Raw genomic sequence first — 25,267 nt, forward strand, 5'->3', positions numbered from 1 at the left:
TCTCTCAACCTTTTTATTTTTTCTAAGCGCTTCCAGTTCTATACATTTTTATCTTTTCTTAATTCCATTATACTCTCAGAATTAATTCTTCCTTTATTCTTTTTGAATCAATTCAAATTCTGTCTTATATTTTTTTGATTCACACCGGTGAACCCCTAAGATTATAAAGATGAAAAACTTCCAGTTAAATGGTTGATTCTAATATCCTAAAGGATAGCGTGGGAGTGAATTACCTCCACTTCGATGATGGCATGTGCTTTCTATGGGAGGCATTGTATTGTGGACCGGTGATTACTCAGCCATGGTTCCCGCCAAAATATTGTCGCAATGATTATCATTCAGTTTACATGTGCTTTACAGGGTGTGAGTAGCTTCTTTGCCGTTAAATGTTTTTGATAATATGTGAAATTGTACGAGCTGACAAGAAAGAAATCTTCTGCCTACTTTTCCCCGTAAAAATGGGTTTCCGTGTGATACATTTTTTTTTCAAACCAACTTACCCAAATAGTATAAATTTTGACACAAGTCGGCGGGAAGAAAAATTTCACCACTTCCACTAAGGATGAAACTACATGCATAAAGGATAATATATCCATTAAGGTTGTTTAAATGAACATTTCTTCCTAGTTTAAAAAAGGGTTCTTTTGAAATGAGTGGATAAACAGTTAAACGTACGATTAAATCTGAAACAAAAATAAAATAATTTATTAATATTAAATAACATATTCAAATTGAACATTTGAAAAGGAAAATATTAAATTACCTAAAAGTATTAAAATTCAGATAAGAATTTGAGTACAATACTATCTAATAGAGAAAAGTTTGCAACATACTACGGTTTGACTTTTAAGCACGTATTGATAATCAAGTGTTGAACGTACGATTCAAATTTCAGAAACATTCGATGATAAACGTATTTAAATGCTCAAAACATCAAACATCATATTTCCAGTCATCTTGTAGCCATTTTTGGATAATGCATTCTTGAATGCGTTATTATATCGAATAATATTCATTATATTGTGCATTACGTGGTGCTGACTCAAAGACGAAGGACAGCATTAAATTGATGCATTATGATTTATCGAGGGTGGTATTAACCATGGTCCTACCCACCGACTTTCTAGTCACGGAAACTTGAGGATATTCGCTCTCAAACAACCTCAAATTCAGAATCTTAGTATCAGGCTACCGTGGCCCAACATGGGGATGTAACACGAAACATTGGAGAAGAGAGTGTGCAACGATTAAAGTATTTGAAAAGATTGTTAGGATGAAAATCTCTGTGTATTAATGAACCCTGCACCGTTATTCCACTCAGAAGAGCAATATGTTACTTAGGAATAAAGAAATGAGACTACTTCACCTTAACATGTTCATCCAGAGACAGAGGTGAGACTTTGTCTCTGAACACTACTCTTAACCATTTAGTTCTTCATGTAGTTTTGTTGTGAGACTACAGCAAATATTTATATGGCGGATAATTGTTCCTAGAAGCTTTGTAAAAGAATGCTTGAATATCCACCCAACATAGAAAAATCGCTTCGAAAATTGTCAACTGTTAATAATGGAAGATATGGATACATTCTATATATTCTCAACAAACTGTAACGACTTTTGTATAGGAAATGAGGTATTGAAGCACATCCAATATTTTTCAGTACACAAGTATAATTATTCAATTATTTGGATTCCATTTCACTAACTTGATTAAATTCATAACAGATAATGAACAATTAAGGAAATCGGAATAATCATATCAATTTTTTTGTGCAATGTTTCAATATTCTTCGAATTTCAATTCTAGAACATTCTTAATCCTTCATTAGTATTTTATTTTTATACAATTTTTTTCTCATTCGACGCATATCGCAACACTTCCTATTTTAATTTGCAAAAATTCAATGTAATGTTTCGTGTTTTCACTCGTATTGTGCTTTATCAAATTCATTCAATCAATATTCTTGTACTCCAGATGTTGTCCATTTTAGTTTTTATCACTGTTGTTAATTCTATATAAAATCATATTTTTGGCATTTGTATGTTTCTTTGCTATTGATTGCAAGTTATTTCTTTTCTTTTTTTCCATGTTTTTAATAAAGTCCACTTACATCTATATCAAACCGAATAGGAACTATGTAAGATCTAGAAATGGGGATGTGTCGTGTTAAGATGTCATATCTATATGTTGTCCGTCTATACATCATACCCATCAATAATCTAACGCTGTTTTCTCCGACTGCTTCAGCGAAAAGTAGAAAAATTTGGGTTGCTCTAGAATTTTGATTTTCTCTTTCCTAAATATTATTTCCTCTTTTTCCGTATGTCCCAATTTGTTTATTTTGAGTAAACGCATTTACAATGCCTATAACTCAAGTGACGGATTTAGATAAAAAAAAAATACTGTTAGAGATGCAGCATCTAGGGATGTCAAAAACTATGCCAGTATTTTTTTCATTAACAAAATTTTTTACGAACTGAAATTTAATAATAAATGAACAATGATAAGATCATTTTATATCAATTAAATTATTTGTTTTTGCTTCCCAAATGGTATTTTTGGCAACTTTTATATATTTGTAAGGAGATGTTTCCGAAATTTTTGAAACTTCAATATTATTATTTGGGAAATATTATTAAAACGATATTATCCGGAAATATCTTTTTAAAATCGACGTAAGAAGTGTAAAGAAGTATCAGGATAAAAGCGCAAATTCTTAAATAATATCAAATACAGTAATTCCAGTATTTGATATTCTTTTATTACTCAGAATAAAATGAAGGCCTTTTGAATGAATATAAATTCTTAAGGAGCATCAGAAGTGTAATCATATTGAAAGGCGCCGCGATTAATGTTTTGGAAGTTATTAAATTTAAGTTTTATGTATGCTAAGCGAAAACACTACCAAAATATTCAGTTTTTATATTTTGAAGAATATCCATAATTTAGAGCTTTCTCACCTTTTTTTTTTTTTTTTTTTTTTTTTTAAATTCCTGCATTTTTTTTGTACAAATAAACGTGATAATTCAGAAACTAAACCATCAACAAGAATGAAATTTGGAATTAGGTTTCAAACCTTAGATGACATCCATCAAAGAGAATTCTGTCTCTCTGTCTGTATGCATCTTTTTGGGTTTTTATAGCTACACAAACATCAAGAAAAAGTTTTTATAGTTTTTTTTCCAGAACGTTTCATTCTGGAAATGAAACTAACAGAATGGATTTCATTTTAAAGAGTTTCTATTAATAATAACTAATAATATTATATTTGCTAATGAAGCTTACAGCCCTTGATTTCTTCACATGTATAGTCGCAACTCTCTAAATATTTATAAAGAAATGTAAGGAATTAAGCATAAACAATTATAAAAAAAGTATTTTTATGGTAAATTTTAATTGATATTAATTAAAAATAAATAATTTCTCAGTTTAAACCTCTTTATTAAAATAAATCGTCGTAAAAATATAATGATAATTTTTTAATTAAAAATTATAAATTTTTGTCAATAAATTAAAGTTATACAGAAACCATCAATTTGTAATGTGACATTGTAGGTTACAGCATCCTCACGATGCTCTAATGCATGATATACCATTGCTAACATATATCAATCTACATTGATGCTTCAGTGAAATTTTGATAGGTATGGTAATCTATTTAAATCAACGAACTGCTCCTTTTCTTGCTTCAAACCGATTTTGATACTACCTGTTTCTTTTCTGGATTCAACGTTGTAAATCCTGTCGACTGTTACGGGATTAAGCTGGATTTAAGCCGACATACATCTGAATAATCTCAGAACGATACGGACCACTTACACTTAGACTCTGAAAAAAACACACACTCGTTTGCTGATAATGAAATGATAACATGTAAAAGGAATTGCTTTTTCTTCGTTAATCATACGCAGGAAAGACACGTGGTTATAGTTTTATCGTGGGTAACATTAGAAGTTTTGAATGTCATTTGAAAACTTATACCCATCACTTATTTCATTGTTCATTATGAACAACAGCAAAATTAATATATAATATAATATGGATTGAGATAGATGCTTGTTACGGTGAGTTGTTGGGCGACCTTGAATGAAATAAAGGAAATGTAAAACATTTTTTTTTTTTGGATATTGTTCATGAGAAATCAGGGTGCAGGAACGTTTATTGGCGCTGGATTCCAAAACAACTATTAAAACTGGATGGAGAATGATATATATTTGCAGCTCTATAGCGAAAAAAAAAAAAAATAGGTATTTCACATGAGTTGATATTTGGATTTTACATCACAAAATCTGCCAGATGATTGGAAATATCCATTCTTGTCTTTTGAAAGACGCTCAATGTCTCATATTTCTCTGCAAAAATGTGTTTTTACAGTTTTCTGGGACGTGAAAGGTATGCTATTGGCGGAGTCCATCTCACGTGGGAGTATTGTCAATGCTCAAATTTAATGGGCAAAGCTGACACATGTTGTCCGCGATAAGCGATGTGTGACAAATGAAACTATTTGATTGTTTTCGGCAACCCTCATTTACATGTATATCGCCTTGTTCGCGCAAGAATGTAGAGATGCTGTTGAGAAGTTTTGGAGCATCCACTATACAGTCCAGACTTTCAGATTTTTATCTGCTTGCACTCATGAAGAGTTTTTCGGTGGTCAAAAATTTGATTCTGACAATGAATTGAAACTGACTTTACTAAAAGCGACGGCATTTTATGAGATGGAATTTTTAAACAGCAACAGCATTGGGACAAGCCTTAAAACCAAAGGCAATTATCTGGAAAGGTAATAAATGGATAATACGATAATTTCTTTTTCATATTTCAATTCATTGCATTTTTTATCGTGTTTAAAATCATAATCTCGTAATATGTAACTTACAAGGCTTGCTCTATGAGAAGGGATGTTATCGTTCACTTATAAGATATCACACATAGGTAAAATGATTTCATTCTACTTTCAATGATTTCATTGAAAGTTTCTAACATAACAAAATTTTCACATACGATTTCATTTTGCTAACGCATATAATTAACAGCAACTTCATTTCATACGACCAAGGTTATATTGCGAACTATCATTATTATCATTGTTAGAAAGTGATTTATAATAATTATTTTGTAACCTCTATAAAGTAATCTCTTCTATTTTCTCTTTAACATTTATCCATGGTAGTCTACATGTAAGATTTGGTGATCTATTAAAAAGTATTTTATCTCCCTAATGTTTATAGATAGACATAATACCATCATTTCAGGGATCTAAAAAATTTAATAATTTCATCTGAAGAAATCAGTAATTTATTTATAGATAACTTGGAAGAAGACAGAGTGAAATTTCGAAATAATACAAAACGTTCCTTTCTTATAATACTGAAATGAAGTGAAATTTAAAAGTTATGGGCTTTAATTTGATTTAATTTTAATAATTTATTTTCTAATAGAATATTTTAAATTAATGGAAATTTTTGGACATATTTTTTGCCTTTAATTTGAAAAAAATGGGGAAAAGATAATATTTAGTAACTGAAATTCAACACAATTTTTAGCAATCTTCCGACATAGGAAAAAAAAAAAAAAAAAAAAAAAAAATGGAATTCTTAAATTTTTATTATATGTTTAATTTTTATTAATGTTCATATACCCAAACACAAGGTTTATTTAAGCATAAGAGATTTTCGTCTATTCATTTTGATGTAATTTTGTGAACTAAAACAAATTCACGAAAATTGGCAAAAACACGTAAATTTTCTTTTATTTCATTGTAACTAATAAAAAAAAATACAATTCGCAAAGGAAATCGGAAATTACAGATTTTGAACTACAACAATAACAAAGATTTTCTTTTAATCCTTATAAAAACAATCCTCTGATACATGAGTATTTCTACCAATTCTTTTCTTTATCGCGTGGAAAACTAGATTTACAGTGAATTGCAGTTAGATTTCTTTAATCAATGCCTACTGACTGTGTTTTAAAAAGCTCCGATAGATGGCAGCAGACTCATTTTTGTAAATTGTTTTCTCTGCCTGACCGGTACTTTTCTCTTGATGCCATGTGGTTTTACTTTCTAAACAACTGATCAACGGACGATGAAAAATTTGCGCTCCTTTGCATCCTACCGTGAACAGTGAAGATCACAAAATTCTATAATGTCAACAACAAGTGGTAGCCTGTGAGTAAAATTTTATATACGTTGTATTTCAAAATAATTTTGCTTTTTTGTTTGTTTACTGCCAAACGATTATTTATTGATAATTAGTAAGTTTTCTAGATGTTGTTATGGTGATTGATAAACAAGGAGGAAAAGAGTTGTTTTGAGTCCTTTTCCCCATGATATCGTGCTGAAACTAGGACAGCAGATATCACAATAAACCAGTTGAAACATCCGGAATTTAGAATAATTTTTTTTAGTGAATTTAGGGTGAAAAAAACTATAAAATTTAGAATAGGTTAAAAAGAAATATTTATATGAACTCTAATTGCTTAAATTAAATAATAGTTTGTAACCGTTGATAAAATTTTGAAATTAAGAGAATTTTTAATTTAATTCTTTTTATTTTTAATTCTTTTGTGATATACTCATATACATGAATATAAAATTAAGCCATAAGGTATAATTTTAACTTTACCAGCAAATACATGAAATAGGTGAATTAATAAATAAGCATAAATAATAATAAGCTACAAGTGGTATGACATAATAACATAACAAAATAATATAAAATTGTTTAAAAATCATAATCAAATATTTTCATCTATAGAATATGTTGAGCTTTAATATGCATAGTTTTGTTATAATTTGATTTTTTTTATTTCACTAAAAATTATATCAAATTGGATGGATCATTTGGCAGTGTTTAATGCATTTAGGTAATTCAACGATACAGGGCCAAAATTTTCTTAATTAAAGACAATGTTATTTTTTGAAAATATTGATATTTTATTCAAAATTGAAACATTTTGTGCATCTTTGATGTAGCGTTTTTAATAAAAATTAAATGCGCAGATGCTTAAAATTCAATATAATACAGAATAAAATGAATCCTAAAATTTTATTTATTTCTTATCCTATAATTTTCTTTCTTTATATTTTACTTAATTTTTAACATGAATAAATTTTTCCAAAGGAATGAAAAAAAAATCCCAGCTGAGAATTATAATTTCTAAATGATAGCAAGCAAATGAAAATAAAACAAAATATAATGAATTCTGCTTATAACAAATTTCTGAACATGCAATAACCAATTTAAATTATTTTTTTAACTCGAGTTATTTCTTAAATAAAGATATTTTTTGCGAGGGAAATATATCTTAACTGAAAGTCAGAAAAAGTTGCATTTTTTTTATACCCAATCGCCTTTAAGCAGACGAATTGTTAACATAGAAACGGTGAAAGACCAACAGTTTAATCTATGATTGCATTCAAGGTGTGAACATCACAAAAAGCTTTCTATGACATGAGACATTCACAGTTCATTTCTCCTGGAAATGTAATATTCGGTAGAAGGCTAGTGATTTTGCTCCTCACAGTAAAAATAGTATTTCCCAGAAGGTCGTTCTATACATAGACGAACGTTTGTTATAATGAACTTTCCTTGTCGGCCAAAGACACCAGAATTATTATAGTGTTTGGAGAACATGTCATATAGCTATTATATTATTACTCATTTATAGACAGAGTTGGACATTAGAAAATTTCAAGAATATCTATTTTCTTGTAATAATATCTTCTATTTTTATGAAAATTTTTGTGGAGAATTTATTATTAAAGGAGAATTTTTCTTAAAGAACAAAAATTATATTATGCAGAGAGGTATTTTAAGGTAAAGAAATAATTTAAAAACTTTGATTAAAAAGATGGAGAATTAAAAAAAAGATGTGTGACTCAAAAATAAAATGTTGCGAGTTTTCATTGATTTCTTTTAATACGTTTCAATATTAAAATCATTTTTAAATAAATAGAAAATATTTATGTTGTCCTTTGCGATAAATTTCTACACTTTCCTTAAATATTTTACATATATGTAGCATGCTGATAGAAACATAAATCAATTACACTTTACAAATAAAAGCATAATATAATTTTTTAAAATTAAATATGAAATACAGCTGTATTTTTTAAACTTTATTCTGAAAACCTATACGTAGTTATAAACCTAGATATTGAAATAACTAATAACAAAATATTGATGATTTAGGTTTAACCACTAAAAGAATGAGGATAATTTTTAAATTATAGTTTCGAATTCAGTAATTCAATTCAAACTGATTCTTATTTCATTACTTCTTGTCAGTTATTCTACAGTAATTAATTTCTTTGACATAATGTAGTGTAACTTCCAATTTCCATTATTCTTTAAAACATTCTTTAATGTCACGATATTCTGCCCAAATGGTCTGTAAAAACTCAGTGTTTGGGGTTTTTACTGATCTTAGAAGAAAAATAAGGCCTTTTATCTAAATAAATATAAAAGATGAAAAGCATGGCCGTTTGAGTTAGTGTTTAAATTTTGGTCATGATTAAATTCAGGAAAAAATTTGTGCCAAAGTCAAACTTTTTCAAACATGTCATGATCATTAAGATCAGTCAATATTTATATACTTTTTTCTTGTAATAAATACTTCTTTCCAACCGGCCCACTTTGATTACGTTCCATTTATATTCATTGTACGTTTTGTGTGGATTCCAAATGCTCCAGAATAGTATTCTCATAGCATCAAAAATATTATATTAATATAAGTAAATGAAATGAAAAGAAATTTAAAATTTAAGCTTATATAAATTTGTAACACTTCGACGGCTAATTTTTATTCATTTTTCAATTTCTTTAATAATTTCAAGTTCATTCCAATTACACTAAATAATTACTGTTATTGAAATAAATCATAGCATGTTTTATTGGCTAGGTAACTTCATACTGATGTAAATAAGAACTGGAAAAGAAAACCCCGCATAATGCTGGTTAGAAGATAGCAATGTAAATAAAAAAAAGACTTGTTTGCGGCAAAGATTTCTTTAAATCAATGAACAACTATTTCTATTAAATGACATCCTTAAGATCTATTTACAAAAAATATTTCGGGATGTTTACGATCTTTTGATACTTTTTACCCCTTTTTATTGTATAGAAATGAATGGATTTATAACAGCAAAAATATATTTGCACACATTTTCATTTACGCTCTCTGTTTAACAAGAATTATTTTTTGTCTGTCTTCTGGCATCGACGATCATGTTCATTTTATTTTAATTTTCTGCTTTAGATAAATGGGGAAAACGTGTTGACGAATTCTTTCATTAGTAGAATAAATTTTTAAGAATTATTAAATGTTGTAACAAATATAATTACATACAGATATAATTAAAGTGCAAAAATAAATTTTAATGATGACAACAAAAGGTTTGAATTTAAAAGATTTGATGATTAAATTAACTTTTTGGAGCAATTTTTTAAATCATTTATTTAATTTAATAATTTATTCACATATAAAGAATTTTCTATTTTAGTCCAGTGAATTACCAGTTTAGCTACTTAAAATAGTCTTTAGCTAATTAGTACTTGTAACATAATCGATATAGTATAGTATCGAAGTATATTTTATGTTATATAATTAAAAAAATTAAAAATAAAATAAAAATAGACGAAACAACCCTAAAATTTTATCTTAAAACATTTCGGACTAGAAATTTGAATCACTTATAATTCTTTTTTTTAAACTTCCAATCGGATTAACCAATATCACATAAAATTTTATGATATATCAGGGAGAACAAACTGAATAATGGATATCTTCTTTAAATTGATTATTTTCACAGACCGATTATTTGCTGAGCTTTTAAATACTAATATTTATTTATTTATGGTAAAGCGTTAAACAATCCTCGTGCACTACAATACACAACAGGAGGTTTACAGTATACAAACAATTTAAACCTTGTTAAAAAAAATCTTTAAAAAGCGGTGAAAAGCAACAAGAACAACAAAAAATAAATGAATGAAAGTATATATACTAATATTTTGTACATATTTATTTCTAATTTTTGCTCAGAAAGTTTAATAATGCATAATAATGTTTTCTATAATGATTTTTGCTAATCGCGTTAAAAAAATTATCAAAATTCTATACAGTATTTTTTTGACTACACTTTTGCATGATCTGTATCGAAAGTAATATATATTATATAGTATGATATAAACGGAGAATTAATTGTTTTAATGAGGCTAGATTAATTTAGCGTAAAAAATTGTACCTCTTTTCTGAGACGTTAGCAACAGAAATCTAGCATAAAAAGAATAACTGGAAATCTTATTCCAATTGCCTTGGATAAAGGTTTCCATTTTTTTTGTATCCTTGGTGCCATGTGTTAAATCTCAATGTATGAGTTTTGCAAAATAGTCAATAATGTCTGTAAAGTTTAAGGTACAAAGAACTGAAACATTTTAGATAGTATAAAAATGTATTGAAATTAGGGATTGCAATACCGGACCAAAATTTCAATACCGGTATTCGGTATTTTTTAGATCTTAATACCGGGATACCGGTATTAGAAATTTTAGAAGAAGAAAGAAACACAGGTGTTTCTTTGTTTTATTTGCCAGTTTTATAAGAGTGTAAATATCGCAATAAATAATATGATAATTTATAAGTTACATATTATTTTTTGTGATATTTACACTCTCTTATTTTACACTGTTTTCTGATATTTATACTGTTATAATTTATAACAGTATATAAAGAATCACAAAAAAGGTAAAGAAACAACTTATTTATTTAAATCACAAAAAAATGTAAATATCACTATTCAGCCTGTGGTACTATTACAAATTTTTGAAATGTGATCTTAAAAAACATAATGCATCCATTGTACTGTCATTAAGCCCGAAAAGTAATTACCAGCTTCGAAAACGCTCTTTCGACATCTACGCTAGTTAGTGATACTGTTAGCAATGCGCGATATACTTTTTTCAAGTATTTACCTCTAAATCCCTCATCTTCAAATAAATCGATTTCTCGTCGGATGGTTTTGGATATAGCTGATTTCTGTATTGTATTTTGTATCATTGAATTTTTTTTAATTTATCGCGAATTCTAATTTTTGTTCAAGAGACAATTCCTTTTCACTATCGACATTAGTGTCATCATACTATTCGATAACTGAACCGAATTCTTCTCAATGTGGATAGATTTGTGGGTAAAAAAATTTTAAAAAAATTTACTATAAACTTAATCAGATTTGAATTGATTATTTTCTTTTCTTCTTTTTCATTTTCATTTTTAAAATCATTATAATTATGTAAATGCCGTAAGACATTTTCCATTTTGGTATGCCTTTCTTCTGTGCGATATTTAAATGTAATATATAATTCTTCAAAAAGTGATGTGTGTTGTTCTTTCACGACTGCAACATGAAATTTATTGTTGAATTAGCTGTTAATAAATTAAAATCTCTCCGACATAATGTCTCTATAGTCTATATATAGTCTTCTATTGGAAGTAGAACTGATATAGTTCTGTATATTAAGTCGAATTTACTATCTTAAGAATTAATTCACAGGTTTAAGTCGATTATTGTATTTTGGATTGGATTTCTAAATTTCAAAAATCGGTCCATCATTAGGAGTAAACTGTTCCAACGTGTCTTAGAATCTATTATTAACATATATTCTGTTTTATTTTCAGTTAGTATATATTTTTGTAATATGGCATTTTTTGTAGGGGAACGTTTAAATATCTTAACAATTTTTCGAACTTTATAAATTATATTAAGCAATTCTTGATGGGTTAATATTTCCTCCTCATTAGCAATATTTTCTTCAACAATTACATTGTCATTATCTTCATTGCCAATATCACTCTCAATCTCTTCAAAGTTGGAATCCGAAGTTTCTATATCCACAGTATTTGGATTCTTCTGTTCTTTATTTTTTTTTGGTATAATGCATCTATTACTCCTAACTGAATTCCATGAGCATAGCACCAATCAACTTTCCAACTTTTTTCATAACTGTTGCTCCAATAGTCGTTATGGATACAATATCTTCTTTCAGGGATAATCCATGTTTCACTAATTTAGATTTAAGCAATTAAGTCATTAATTAGCTAATTAATTTCACCCGATAGGGAGACATAAAAACAAAAACGTATACTATTTTGCTATGGTGGTGATCCCTGAACATATAGTGGAGACAATTTAAAAAATTTCTAGTAAATACCGAAAAACCGGTATTTAAACTTGTGAATACATGTATTACAAAATTGTACAAATGGCTCAAAATACCGGTATTCGGTATCCCGGTATTGCAATCCCTAATTGAAATATTTTAATGAGTAATTAATAAAGCAGGTAAGCCTACTGGTTTCTATATATATTCCAATCGGGGAACTAAATTTCATTCATTTCTTTTTATGAACTGATTTTAGCACAATGCTTGGATTTTATGACATTGGCTGAATTCGCACTAATAGTTAGAAGGGCGTAAATGGAAGCAAATGTAACTCAATTTCTTTGAAAGTTAACATTTAAGAAGGGATGTTAATACTTTAATAAAAGCCCAAACTCATTTAATGGGTAATTAAAGCATAGTTAATTACTTGCATAACAGAAGAATTTGCAAGCAACTATGCCCATTTGCACATATCTGAAACTGAAGTCGTACCATTCACGCATACCGCTTGCTTATTATCAATAAACACTTTAACATACACTTGCTTATTATCAATAAACACTTTAACATACACTTGCTTATTATCAATAAACACTTTAACATACACTTGCTTATTATCAATAAACACTTTAACATACACTTGCTTATTATCAATAAACGCTTCAATTCAACTTCAGAAACTATAAATGAAATGAATAAACAGCATCTTAAAATTCAACCATCTTTCGAATTAAATACAATAAACTTCATTGTGGAACTGATTACTTTTATATAATTTATTCTAGCAAAAATTTTCTTTAGCCATTGTAAATTTGTATTCCATCAAAATATTGTGCTGCATGTTATCTGGTATAAGTTTTTATTTCTTAAATCATTTATAAAGATTGGTGGATCCAAAGAGAAAGTGGTTTCTCTTTTGATTTTCGGCTGTCTTTTCTCCTGCTAAAATATTACATTATGCCAATTCCCTTTTCTTAAACTTTGCAATGTACTCCCACTGCTAGCTCAGGTGTCGTCCTCGTCATCTGATCACGGTTCGAAATTAATAGGTCCGTCCCAAAATAGCCTTTTTGTTGCTTTACAACGGGACGTTAATATAACTAAACTAAACTAAACTTAAACTTTGCAAATGACTTTCCAGACCGACCTATATACATTTTCTTAACAATGAAAGAAAAGTGAAAAAAGAAAGAAAGAAAGAAATTAGAAAATAAAAAAAGAGGTTAGGTAGAATTAAGAATTCAATATTTTAGAGAAGGGTGTATTGAAACCGACTTACAGCTAAAGCTACTCAGATAGATTTTCTAATGATACAATGATCTTTTTCTAAAAATATGCTACTCTTGTACCATTCTGCTTAAAGTTTAGCAGATTATCTCAAATTCTTTTCTGATTAATGACAATATTTATTATTTTCTGTCGTTAATACTCTTCTTCAAAGTATGAATAAATGTTACTCGTGTTTTGCACATTATTAATGAGACAAAAATTTAATTTCTTTTAACATAAAGAGATCCGAATTTTTAAAGTATGATTTAAAAATTGACAATTAATTCTAAAAGAACTACTTGAACTTATTTAGTACAAAAATTCTTTGAAGGGTTCGTAAAGCTAAGGACTTGTATTATAATAACAATCAATTTATTTATTTTGCAAAGTTGAAGACAAACTTCATTAGAGCGACAATTGCTTGTTCTATCCGACGGTGCATTTTTTATTTCTGCTTTCATCCGAAACGATATTACTGGCAAATATTTGTGGAAAATCACACAAAACATTAACAAACATTTTCTATATAAACTTCTAAAATTAGGTTTTCAAATTACATTGAACCAGTATTCTGATAGCATATGTGCCAAATTTTCTGATAGCAAGTGTGATAGATTCACATGGACTCAGAAAACACTCACTCAAACGCTTGCTTTCATTAATTTAGATAGAATCTTTAATAAAAAAACTAATTCACAAACAATAATGGTCATGTGAAAGAGATAAATCATTTCTTATCTGAATAAAGTCATTTATTTCTGATGCTCTCATATTTTTTTCTTTTAAAATAATTTCTGTTGAAAAGCAGATTTGATATATAAACGGAAGGAAATTTTATTTTGTATTATAAATGATGATCCATTCCAGATTCCTGCTAGTGCAACATTTGAAATTAAAATTAATATAGCATTTAGAACTATCATAAAATCAAAATGAGATCATATAATTCATTTATATTTACAAAGATTAATTTTTCTTCAGTTTGCATGGCAAAACTGTTTTTCAGCAGAAAGTATCCTAAACGAAAAATATATGAACTTATCAGGAATAAATGACTGCATTTATATAAGAATGATCTATTCTGAATTCGTGATTCTTACTAGTGTAATGCTTTGGAATTATCACTAAAATAACCAGACGTACCGAATTTGCTAGGCCAGTCCCAAAATTCGACTATTTATCCTGCAAGTTAATCCCCCAAATTTTATAGGGGAAAAATACGTAATAATGAAACAGTATTTAGATTTTAAAAAAATTACGTTTACAAATTCAATCCACTCCTCAAATTTTTCAACGTTTAAAATATGGTAATCGTGCTTAATTAAAAAAAAGTGGCCCCTTTTATCTAAAATCGGACGATTTTTATTGTATCGGGACAATATAAATTTTTGCCTTTTTTTATTAAACCAGAAACATTTCAAATCTGAATTCCATGTATGATTCTGATTATCATGCTTTGACTCGAATTGTCCTAACAATTGTTAAAATAACACTTTGTCTAGTATACTGAGTACAAGTTAAATAATTAAAATATAAAATTATTTCAACCAATTTTTTCTTTAATTTATACTTCATTATGGTAAACAAGGCTATATTGCAAGAAATAAAACTTCATTTCACTTCCAGTCCTTACTTCAAAATTACAAAATCAATCAAAGTTTTCTTCTGTAATTAATTTGCTTTAAAGTATAAAAGATTTATTGGTTGCAAAAGCCTTTATATTTTTCATAAATTCGTGCTTCTGCTTTAGTTTTTATGAATATATTTTACTATAATTAATATTTTGAAATAAACCAATTTTTTTCTAAAGTTGTTTTTTTTCTTTTTGACAATTTTACGGATTTCTGAAATTTATTTTTTCAAATTTTAGTACCAGCTTATACTACCAGTTTAGTATCAAAATTTAATTAAATTAATTGGTTAATTGATCTCAGAAAATATCAAATTAACGTTTTGTAATCTAGAATATAGAAGTGCGAAAAATTCATACCCTAGATCGGGGTGGAGAACCTTTATGGATCAACGTACCATTTTTTCTTAAGAAATGCTTAATGAGGTATAGATGTGCCGTCAAATAATTTTGACTTGTGATTATTGGGAAAATAATAAAATTAAATACTAACAACTCAAAACTCTTGATTTAGAAGGAAAAAAACACATTTTTCACTGTGTAGAAGTAAAGGTTTCAGTTATAAGTGTAATTCAAATTAAAGTAACATTAGTGTGACTTCTTTTGTTGCAGATTAGATGATAAATAACTTATATTAGGATTGCAAGTTGTTACTTTTGGCAGAATGCATGCTGAATTGGAGTCATATGCCAAACGGTTTCTAAGAGTCTTTAATGTTATTCATCTCTGTAAATAATGACTCACAGGCATAGGTAGATGAAAATATGGTAAAAATAGCATGAGCCAGCTTCTCCAAACAGTTAAATGTGACTGGAATCGAATTCCATGTTTTCAAAATTTCGTTACTGGCATTTTTACATATATTGCTTGTTAATCTTTCTGTTTCAATCAATTCCACAATTTTAATTGTTTCAATAAATTTTTGAATCCATATTGAACTAGACTGGTAATCAATCAGTTGCATTTCAAATTCTTCCATTTGCAACTAATCGAATTGGACAAGTTCAGTTTATCAAATAAAATCACATCAGGGTTCATAATAAACTTAAGCGTTTCCGATAATTCTTCGGACTGATAAAATCTGGTTGTAAATTCCTTGAATGACGAATCAATTACGAAAATAAATACTTCAATAACTTTTTCTTCTTCTGATTGTCATGTATATCTAAATCTTTGATACATTTTTTCTTCAAATTAAGGAAGTACTTGTAGTTTTTTTTTAATAGTATCGTTCCTAAAACATGCAATCCAAAAGCGCGAATGAGATCCTTCATTACGATAATTGTTTTATTTGTGCCTTGAAGCTTTATGTTCAATTGAAATGTTGGCGCATGTCTATAAAAGAATCAATTTTGAGAGCCACATAACATCCAAAAACTGTGGATATTGTTCAATTTCCCCCGCATTTTGCAGAAACAGTCTGATTTTTTCCAAGCAGTCAACAAATTTTTGAAGTATGTTCCCACGGCTCACCAGCGAACATTTTTATGCATTAATAAGCCATTATGCACCGAGTTGATTTCATCCAACAAAGCCTCAAACTTTCGCTTATTTAAAGCCAGCGACGATATGATGTTGACTATTTTTGTGGCTAACGCCAATTACATTATCAAGAGATGTTAAATCACTCTTAGAACACAAGGCTTTTTGGTGAATAATGCAGCGGAGTTCAAGAATCGAATGTCCTACATCTGTTTGAAATAAACTAATGAAACCATTTTTTTGCCCACCATATTTGAAGCACCATCAATTACTGAAATAATTCTTTTCAAATCAATTTCTTTCTCAGAAAGCGAATTTTTAACAGTCGTACAAATATCTGTGCCCTTTTTTAAATGGAATGGGAACACTCGCGTTTATTTGTAATACTTCATATTGAACTTTGTTATTTTGAACTAAAATGCAAACCATTTTGATCGGTGGTGTGCCCAAAATATTGTGCCCTGTGCCATCAATGGCACGCGTACCAGTGGTTCGCCATCTCTGTCCTAGATTAGGAGGAAGTCAGTTAAAAACCGAATCCAAAACCCTATTGTTGCAAATATGAGACAAAATAAATGAAAATGTATAAAAAAAATTTAAAAAGAAGAAAATTTCCTTTATTATTTTTATATTTGGCTTTGATTTAATTGCTGGATAATGCAATAATTTCGGATACTTCCCTTGTTTCCTGGAGAATATGCCTTGATCACAGTAAAAATTATATCCAAATAGTGGAGGGGCACTGGGTATTTTGTATTCCACAAAAGTATGTGTCATAAAGCTCACAATTTCGCTCTGCATATATTCAATTCCATTAAAAGGATTGACTATTTCTATGTGTTATACAAAAAGGCATCAGGAAGAATAATTTACGCACAGTCACGTATCTAGAGCACATTTATCGTATCTCTTTTCTCAGTTACACCTGACAATTCCTGTGCGGCAGGGGGGCACCACGGTCATAAAATTGCTCCCTCGATAGAACGTCCTACATTAACAGAGAGAAACAGCCGCTGAATAATCATGAAGTGAGAATGAACGATCATGTAAAATAGGATAAAACATCGTTTGAATTTTGTTTGCTTGGATATCTGCTTCATCTGATATGCGACCTATTTATGGACATTTTTTGTTTGTAGTTTATTTAATATTTTTATAGGGAAATGTGTAGTGTGTGCTTATAACTATTTTTGAGCATATTTAGAAAACCTGGGATTATGTAGATAGAATACAATTAAATTTAATTTCAGCTGCAAATCAATGAATTCAACGCATTTATAAATTTATTTTAACTGTGATAACTGTAACTTTAACTTTTAACTGTGAGATTATTTAGTTTAATATTCCACTGTTAAAATTATTTGCTAACACTTTTCAAAATAATTATTTGATCGTTCTTCTGGGAATATTCAATAAATGCCAGATGTATCAATCAAATGTTTTGTCATTTTCATAATTCTGATTGACGATTCATATTTCGTTTCTATTTATTAAATTCGATTGCAGTAAACTTCTAATCATCCGTAAAATGGATGACGCAATCATCGCAGATCATCAAATGCTCCGTGTAATCCTCAAAATGGAGAAAACAAGATACAAATCAGCAGGAAGATAATTTCGAACGATTTTCATCTACAATAGAAGCTCTTTGCATACAAAGACGAATTAATAAAGAGTAGATATTTGTACTTATCTTTTTGCAAAATAATCGCTTTTTTTGAGTTAAAATACTGCTTTTAAAAATTCTTATTGAAGTTTTTTTAGAAGCATTTTGGGATTAACAATCACGAAGTTCACAAAGTGGATAATCTGTTCGAGGATAATCGACGGTTTCTGAAAATATCTAAAAGCTAATTTAAACAAATAGCAACAAATTCAATAACGCCTTTTAAATTAAAAAAATATTCAAATAATGAAAAAAATATGGAAGTTGATGAAAAATAAAGAAATATATAAAAATAGTAAAATACTAACTATTTATTGAATTAAAAAGATATTTCAATTTTGCATTACAATCCGTATTTTCAAAGTTAAGATTAAATTCAATGGTTAGCTATATCACTTCAGGTTGCCGCAGAGTATTAAATTAAAATAAAAAAAAAGCTAAGTAAAAAAAAAATATAGATGGGGTTGTCGTTCAATTCAAATATTGAATTAAATATTTTACAATTTGAAGCAGCAAGATAAAATAAAAGAATCCTATCCAGTAAAAAGAAAAACTTCTGCATAAGATTTAATAGAATTAATACTATAATAAATAAATAAATAATAAAATAATAAAATTGAAAAATAAATATTAATATTTGAAGGAATTTGAATGCTCTTTTAGTTGAGTCTTACTCTTACTCCTCCATCATGAAAACGTAATGTGCCATCAAGTAATATGCCTTCGTAAACATGAACGTAATATGCCACTTTGATAACATTGTTGATGACTGCCTCAATGAGAGGATTAATAATGATTGAAGCAGGAATTCGTTTTAGAAAAAACCTTACTTAGTAAAAAAAGAAAACATTTTTCCTACGATTTGACAAGCCATGTTTCCAGAACTGTCAAATGAATAATTGTTATTTTTGTCGGCGATGCCGAGGTTTCTCAATTTCGATTTCTCATCTGGAAGAATAAGTGAGGCGAAGACTGCCCTTTTCATTAGTAAGTGTAAACTAGAATAATTAGTATGACACCAAATTTAATTTTTTAACAACATTTAATTGGCATTTACTTAGGACAATACATAACAAACAAGAACAATATAACCGAATTTAATACAAGAACATCATCGAGCTCCAAACATGAATCCTCTCTGGGCATCGTCTCTTCCGCGGTTCCATCCCTCCACCCTCTTCCCTTCAGTTCGTTTTCTCATTCTCATCATCAGCAGCGCCCTCACAATTTTGATTATTCAAATAAGAACAATGAGAAATGATGGTGGATCTAGTTTCTCTTGACTTAGCATATCTCACCATACAGATGAGTTTAAGGACTCGTGATAAAGAGCAAGTGCGATATCTTCTGTTTGTCAGAACATCCTTTGAGAGCTTAGTTATAGTCTGAGGTTGAAGTTCGACACAGATGGGAGAAGATCAGAAATACTTCCTACAGCCAAACAACACATAGCATGAAATTCATTGCTAAAATGTATTTCATTTCCTGATTTTTAGATAAAGTTATGAAGAAGCAGTTAAAGGATAAAACACATAATTTTCTTCCTTTAATTCCTGGGCTTCAATGAAGCTATGCCTCATCCCATTAGACCATTCATGGGTTAAACGAAAATATAAATAAAGATAAGAAATTTATACAAATATTTTATGGAATCAGGCTTATATAACAGGCATCAAAATCTTGCGAAATAAATCTTAAAATTTACTAGACACCTAACAGGGAAGTCGGCATAGCATTTCAGTTCTGAGTGGACGCATGCAGCTAAAAATAAGATATGTTCATTTAAATCTATCGTGCGATAATGTAGATTATTTTTATTTCATTGATTTAACTGTCACTGAGGCGTTTCAAAATTCTAGACTATGTACTTTAATGTATACTTATAAGCAGAGGAGAATTCTGTATTTCTTATTTTTCCTGTTTATATTATCTATATGATTAAGACTTTTAATCCAGCGATTTTCAAATTGCCATGCACATTTTCTTTAAGAAGCATGAAATAACAAATGAACGGTTGATTACGGTTGAAAAGTACAAAAAGCAACTCCACGAACACTTTAATTACTAAAATCAAAATACAAAAAGTTATTGTCTCTTATTGAAAAATAAGTTAGTCTCTCAAAGAAATCAATAAATCCATATAAATTAAGGAAATGAATACCGACAATCCATTTTTCTACTAAAACTAATTTAATTGGAAATTTAATAATTAATGAACGATTATCTTTAATTAATTTTTAAATATAAGTTGAGGATTCAGCTACATATGAAATTTACTAGTGGACATCAACAGGTCGTTTTCAATGACCATAACAACTGATATAATTTTATCAGGATAATGACTACTTACATCAAAACGAAATACTAAATGATTATTTGAATTTTTTTTACAAGAGGCTTAATGAAATTTTCCCAGAATCTGTTATGTGAGATTATCATCATCATTATTTGTGAACTTTACGTAACTTAGTCTTTTCATAATAATCGTTTTATCTCCTTTCCTCAATGAGTGAAAATCTTCACGTTTATAGGTCTAGGGGGTATACAGTAATGTTAATGCTTCATAAAAAGTTTTTTTTTGGAAACAATACTGAGGATTTAAATTAGCATGAATCAAATGATAAGAGTTAAAATAATAACACTTATTAGATTTATTTTTAATTTTACATTTTATTCCACTTTTTATGATAATATAAGTTCCTGTTCGTAATAAATCAATATAGGACAGAAATTATTACTCGTTTACATATGAGGAAAACTAATAACTTCTAATCGTGATAGTTTACTACTCTAATGGAAAAAAATTTTGACGCACTTATTGAATCTGTTTTACAGAGCTGAGTTTTTACAAAATTAAGTTTAAATGAAGGCAGATATAATTATATATCTGGAGCTGCTTAAAGCTTATTGTGATATTTGTCATCAGTATATGAAGAAGGCGAATTATTGTTACTATAAATTTTGCATTTGTGAAAGATATTAAATATTTTATCTCTACAGTTAGCCAGTATCTTCTTGATTTGCATAAATTTAGAGGGTTTTTTTTGTTAACCCGGGGGATTAAAGTTTATCCTTTTTAAATTATTAATGCCATCTGTTTTATGTTTTCCGCCATTAGCAACAATACTTTAGCACATCCTTGATTGGTTCATCGCTTGCCTCCTGGAGTAAACATACCACAGTTTAGAAAACTCTGATCGAGAATATAAATGAAAAATAACATTTTTCATTTCATTATTTTTTTCAGTGAATTTCTTCTAAGATTTCATTATACAACACTTACTCAAATATCAACACTCCTTTCCTTTCCAAAGAAAGCAGATTCTCCGCCAACACAATCTGCGCCAAGCCAGTACTTTTACCCAGCATTAAGTAATCCAGTGACCTACTTTGATTCATTGAAGAATGACGATGATAGCTTTATCCCGCCAATGATTAATTGAACTTGCATTCCATAACCAGACAGCCAGCGCCCCCAGACAATATTCAATATTCCACGAGACCGTCAAGGCCAAACCACAAAACAAAACTTCCACTCAAGTAGAAAAAAACCCCACAAAATACAAAAGAAAAACACCACCACCAGGACAATATCCAGCAAAAACTTACGCCTTCTTTCCTGGCAAGATAGGACCCCAGGATAATCAACATGAACCGAAGTACTCCTCTGGGAATCATGGCGAACAGCGCGAACCCACTCAGCTAGATTAATAAACTGGACTACTACGTGGATGATGGCATTTTTTTTCCTCTCTGCCACTATTATGGCGGTCTCTTGTCAAGGCTCTTGAATGGAAGTAGATTATGCGACGACAGTAACCATCCGAGATAGAATTGGGGTAACATCAAGGATTCTCACAGAGTCCCACTGATTGAGAATAATTGGCAGTTGGTGGTAAACTCTTCGAGGGGCATATTCGGTACGGTCATGGCTGCTACCAGAAAGTGGTTTCCCCGTATGAGGAAAAGGAGACCACCTTTGAAAAAAATTTACAGCAGATACTCATCTTCTTACGGGTAAGTGAACTTTGAGTGAACTGTTTCTGAGATTTTTTTTCTCCCCAAGACAAGAGTTCTTCAGTTAGAGAAAAGAAATTTAACTCTGATTTTAAAAATATATTAATTTAACGATAGATGCAAATTTCATAACAGAGAAATGATTATGATAATTATATTTTTCTATACATTTTTTGTCATTAAATTGCTAATATTTAGAAATTTTTAAGAGAATAATTTGAAAAATCAAACAGGCGAAATATAAAAATAAAATAAAATAAAAGATAAAATTTTTAAATAATTCGATGATTATTGTTTTTGTATGGAAAAGATTTAATAACCGCTTTGTTTAAAACCTGCGCTACTAGAATTAATTATTTTTCAAAAACATTATAGATCTTATATCAATTTTTTAAGGATATCTGAAGCAAATTAGTTCAACTATCAAAATAATTTTAAATTTCAAAATGTTTCATTAAAAAATAGATTTTGATTTTATTTAATGAAACATTTTCGGAGATGAAATATTAAATTCAATTTTTTATCAGAGTTTTCGTAAAAGCTAATTTAATATAAAATATATCAAAATTTCTTATAATTTTTAATTATTTTTAGTTTAGTTGTGCTTTTACTTATTCTGTGAACTTAATAAAGTCGTAATTTCTGAGGCTAAATCAAAATTTCAATTAATTTATTAAATAATAACATTTTTTAAATATTATTACTTAGTTTTTGATTAACTTTCAAATTAAGGGGAAAAAAAGCTTCCAATGATCCATCTTTTGCAGGATTCTGAAAATAAATAAATATTATTTGCATGGAAAAATTTGTAAGGGAATTTTGCATAGGTAGATTTTGTCGTTTAAGTAGACAAATAATATGACTAAATAAGGAATTATTATCTTTGAAATTTAATTTAATTACTATTAAGTAATAGATATTTTTAAGATAAGAGAGACATTTATTTTAAATAAAAGCTACTTCTTTTCATTCGCAAAAAATAATGACATGCAAAAATATTTAATGGCTCTTAATGGAAATCTGATATTCTTTTTTTATTATATAATATTTGAATCTTTTACACATCTCTCAAAATTTTAATAGTTCTTTAAATATTGATCTAACAAATCATGACTATTAGTATTGAATAAAAAATGAAAAGTTGAAAAGATATTTAATATCAGATTTAAAAAAAAGTGGTATCATAAAACCTACGAATGTGAAAGAAATGAGCAGTTTTCATGAGAGCTGAATGCAATAATATATTAGTATGGTTTTGCTCATAAAAGCAATTATAATCTTTATTTCAGAAGCTGCTAATTATGAATTTCAATCTTAATGCTATTCTAAAGAAATATAAAATAGCATATTATCTCCTGATTGATAATCAGTGTGTTAACTATCTTCTGTGTTTTCAAAACTAAACAAGATGAAATTGATTTCAAGAATCAATTTATCAAGTCATGTTTATAACTATTAGATAGATTTAGTGCTCCTTCTTTCTTTTTATTCATTTTTTTTTGTGATCCTGGTAAAAAGGAAAATTATGTATTATTCGAGCCAGTGGTTATAAACATCAGGTAGAAGAAAAACACAGTAAATTAAACATTCATTTGTTTTTGAAGAATAATTCATTTTCAGAAAGATTATTTAGTGAGCATCAATTATAAAATTAGTGGAAGAAAGGGATTGTTCCAGTTTTATTATGTTTTATGCCAGATTGAAGAATGTCGCAGAGATCGTGCCGTTTTTCAATCACAAATAAATACTTTTTCATCAAAAGTTTTAGAAAAAAAGATTTCGTTTAAAAATTATCTTTTATAGAATTAAACTTTCCCAATTTTATATGGAATAATGTAATCTTATTTGAATGTACAGTGGTAATTTATTGATGTAGTATTTGCTACATCTATGTTTAGGTTCATGCTAAGATTAATGAAAGTTACATGGCCGTACGTCTTTTATTAATTTATAATTATTGATTTTCAATTATTCTTTAAAAGGTACAACATTCTATTTAAATCTTTTTCTATTATTTTGTTAATTTTAAAAAATGCGATTACTTTCAGAACCAAGAATCATGAGATGATCAAACATATGAGACATTCAAATTTCAGCTCATTTAATGTGAAACCATTTTCAGATAGTCCCATTCTATCAAAAAAATCATCACAATGTAAAATTAAGACACAAATGTAAAAGAAAATTCCCTAAGAAAATTCTTAGAGTATAACACAATAAATGAAGGAGTAGAGCTGAAATGGTAAGAATTATGACAGAAATCTTAAGTTTTATATCTTAAATGTCGTTGATTGAAAAATTATCAGAGTAGCAAATAATGTTTAACAAATGACTCGTCTTAACATTCAGTTCAATAAAGTTTGTCTTGACTTCATGAATTATTTGAAATATTTAAATTTTTTGTAAATTTACTCGGCATGAAATTTCTTGACATAATTTTCTTATTTAATAATTTTATGTATGATAATTAAATACATTAAATCTTAAAAAATGAACTAATTTCATTTCTGTACTTGTTTAAATATGATTTTTTTTTTTAAATTTTGTTTACCATATGAGCTAGTAATAGAATCATTATAATACTTTTTATTTTTAAAACAAATAAATTGCTTACAAACTATTGATATGAATTAGTATACTTACCCTTACTGTTTTAAAATATAATTTTGTTTTTGTCCTGTCTTCATTTTCTGTTTGTTTAGTGGTTATCAATAAAATGCAATTAAAAAACTATTGTAATAAAATAACTCGTAATATATTAATTATTGTGCTATGGACACCATAAGTATTCCCCCAAAATGAGAACAATTCAATTTTTCTTATCATTTTGATATCTGGGATGCATTTTTTGGACTAAATATAACGTTTAAAGGCAAAATTAATATTATTATGTGCAGAATGCGTATTTAAGTACTAAGCACTTGCAAATGCTTGCATTGTGTTATAAATTATTTGAAAAGAAAAGAACGCTTTCATCTTTTGATTTTTAACGAATTCATATATATAGTGTGTGTTAATTTTATATTCTTTTTAAA

At 28.3% G+C, this 25,267-nt stretch overlaps 1 protein-coding gene across 2 annotated transcripts in view; it reads left to right on the plus strand.

Moving 5' to 3' along the window:
• The first annotated feature begins 6,077 nt into the window (after positions 1–6,077).
• The window catches only part of LOC129966099 (kinesin-like protein KIF12), a 90,133-nt gene continuing 70,943 nt past the window's right edge, over positions 6,078–25,267 (plus strand). Inside the window, exon 1 of one of the 2 annotated variants that reach the window (XM_056080479.1) lies at positions 6,078–6,173. In XM_056080479.1, the coding sequence (XP_055936454.1) occupies positions 6,151–6,173 (23 nt within the window). In that variant the 5' untranslated portion in view covers positions 6,078–6,150. Of the gene's footprint in view, positions 6,174–22,153; positions 22,233–25,267 lie in introns of those variants that run through there. The other variant, XM_056080478.1, reaches the window with a different exon arrangement.

The sequence above is a fragment of the Argiope bruennichi genome, chromosome 4, assembly GCF_947563725.1.
Source record: "Argiope bruennichi chromosome 4, qqArgBrue1.1, whole genome shotgun sequence".
NCBI classification, from domain to species: domain Eukaryota; kingdom Metazoa; phylum Arthropoda; class Arachnida; order Araneae; family Araneidae; genus Argiope; species Argiope bruennichi.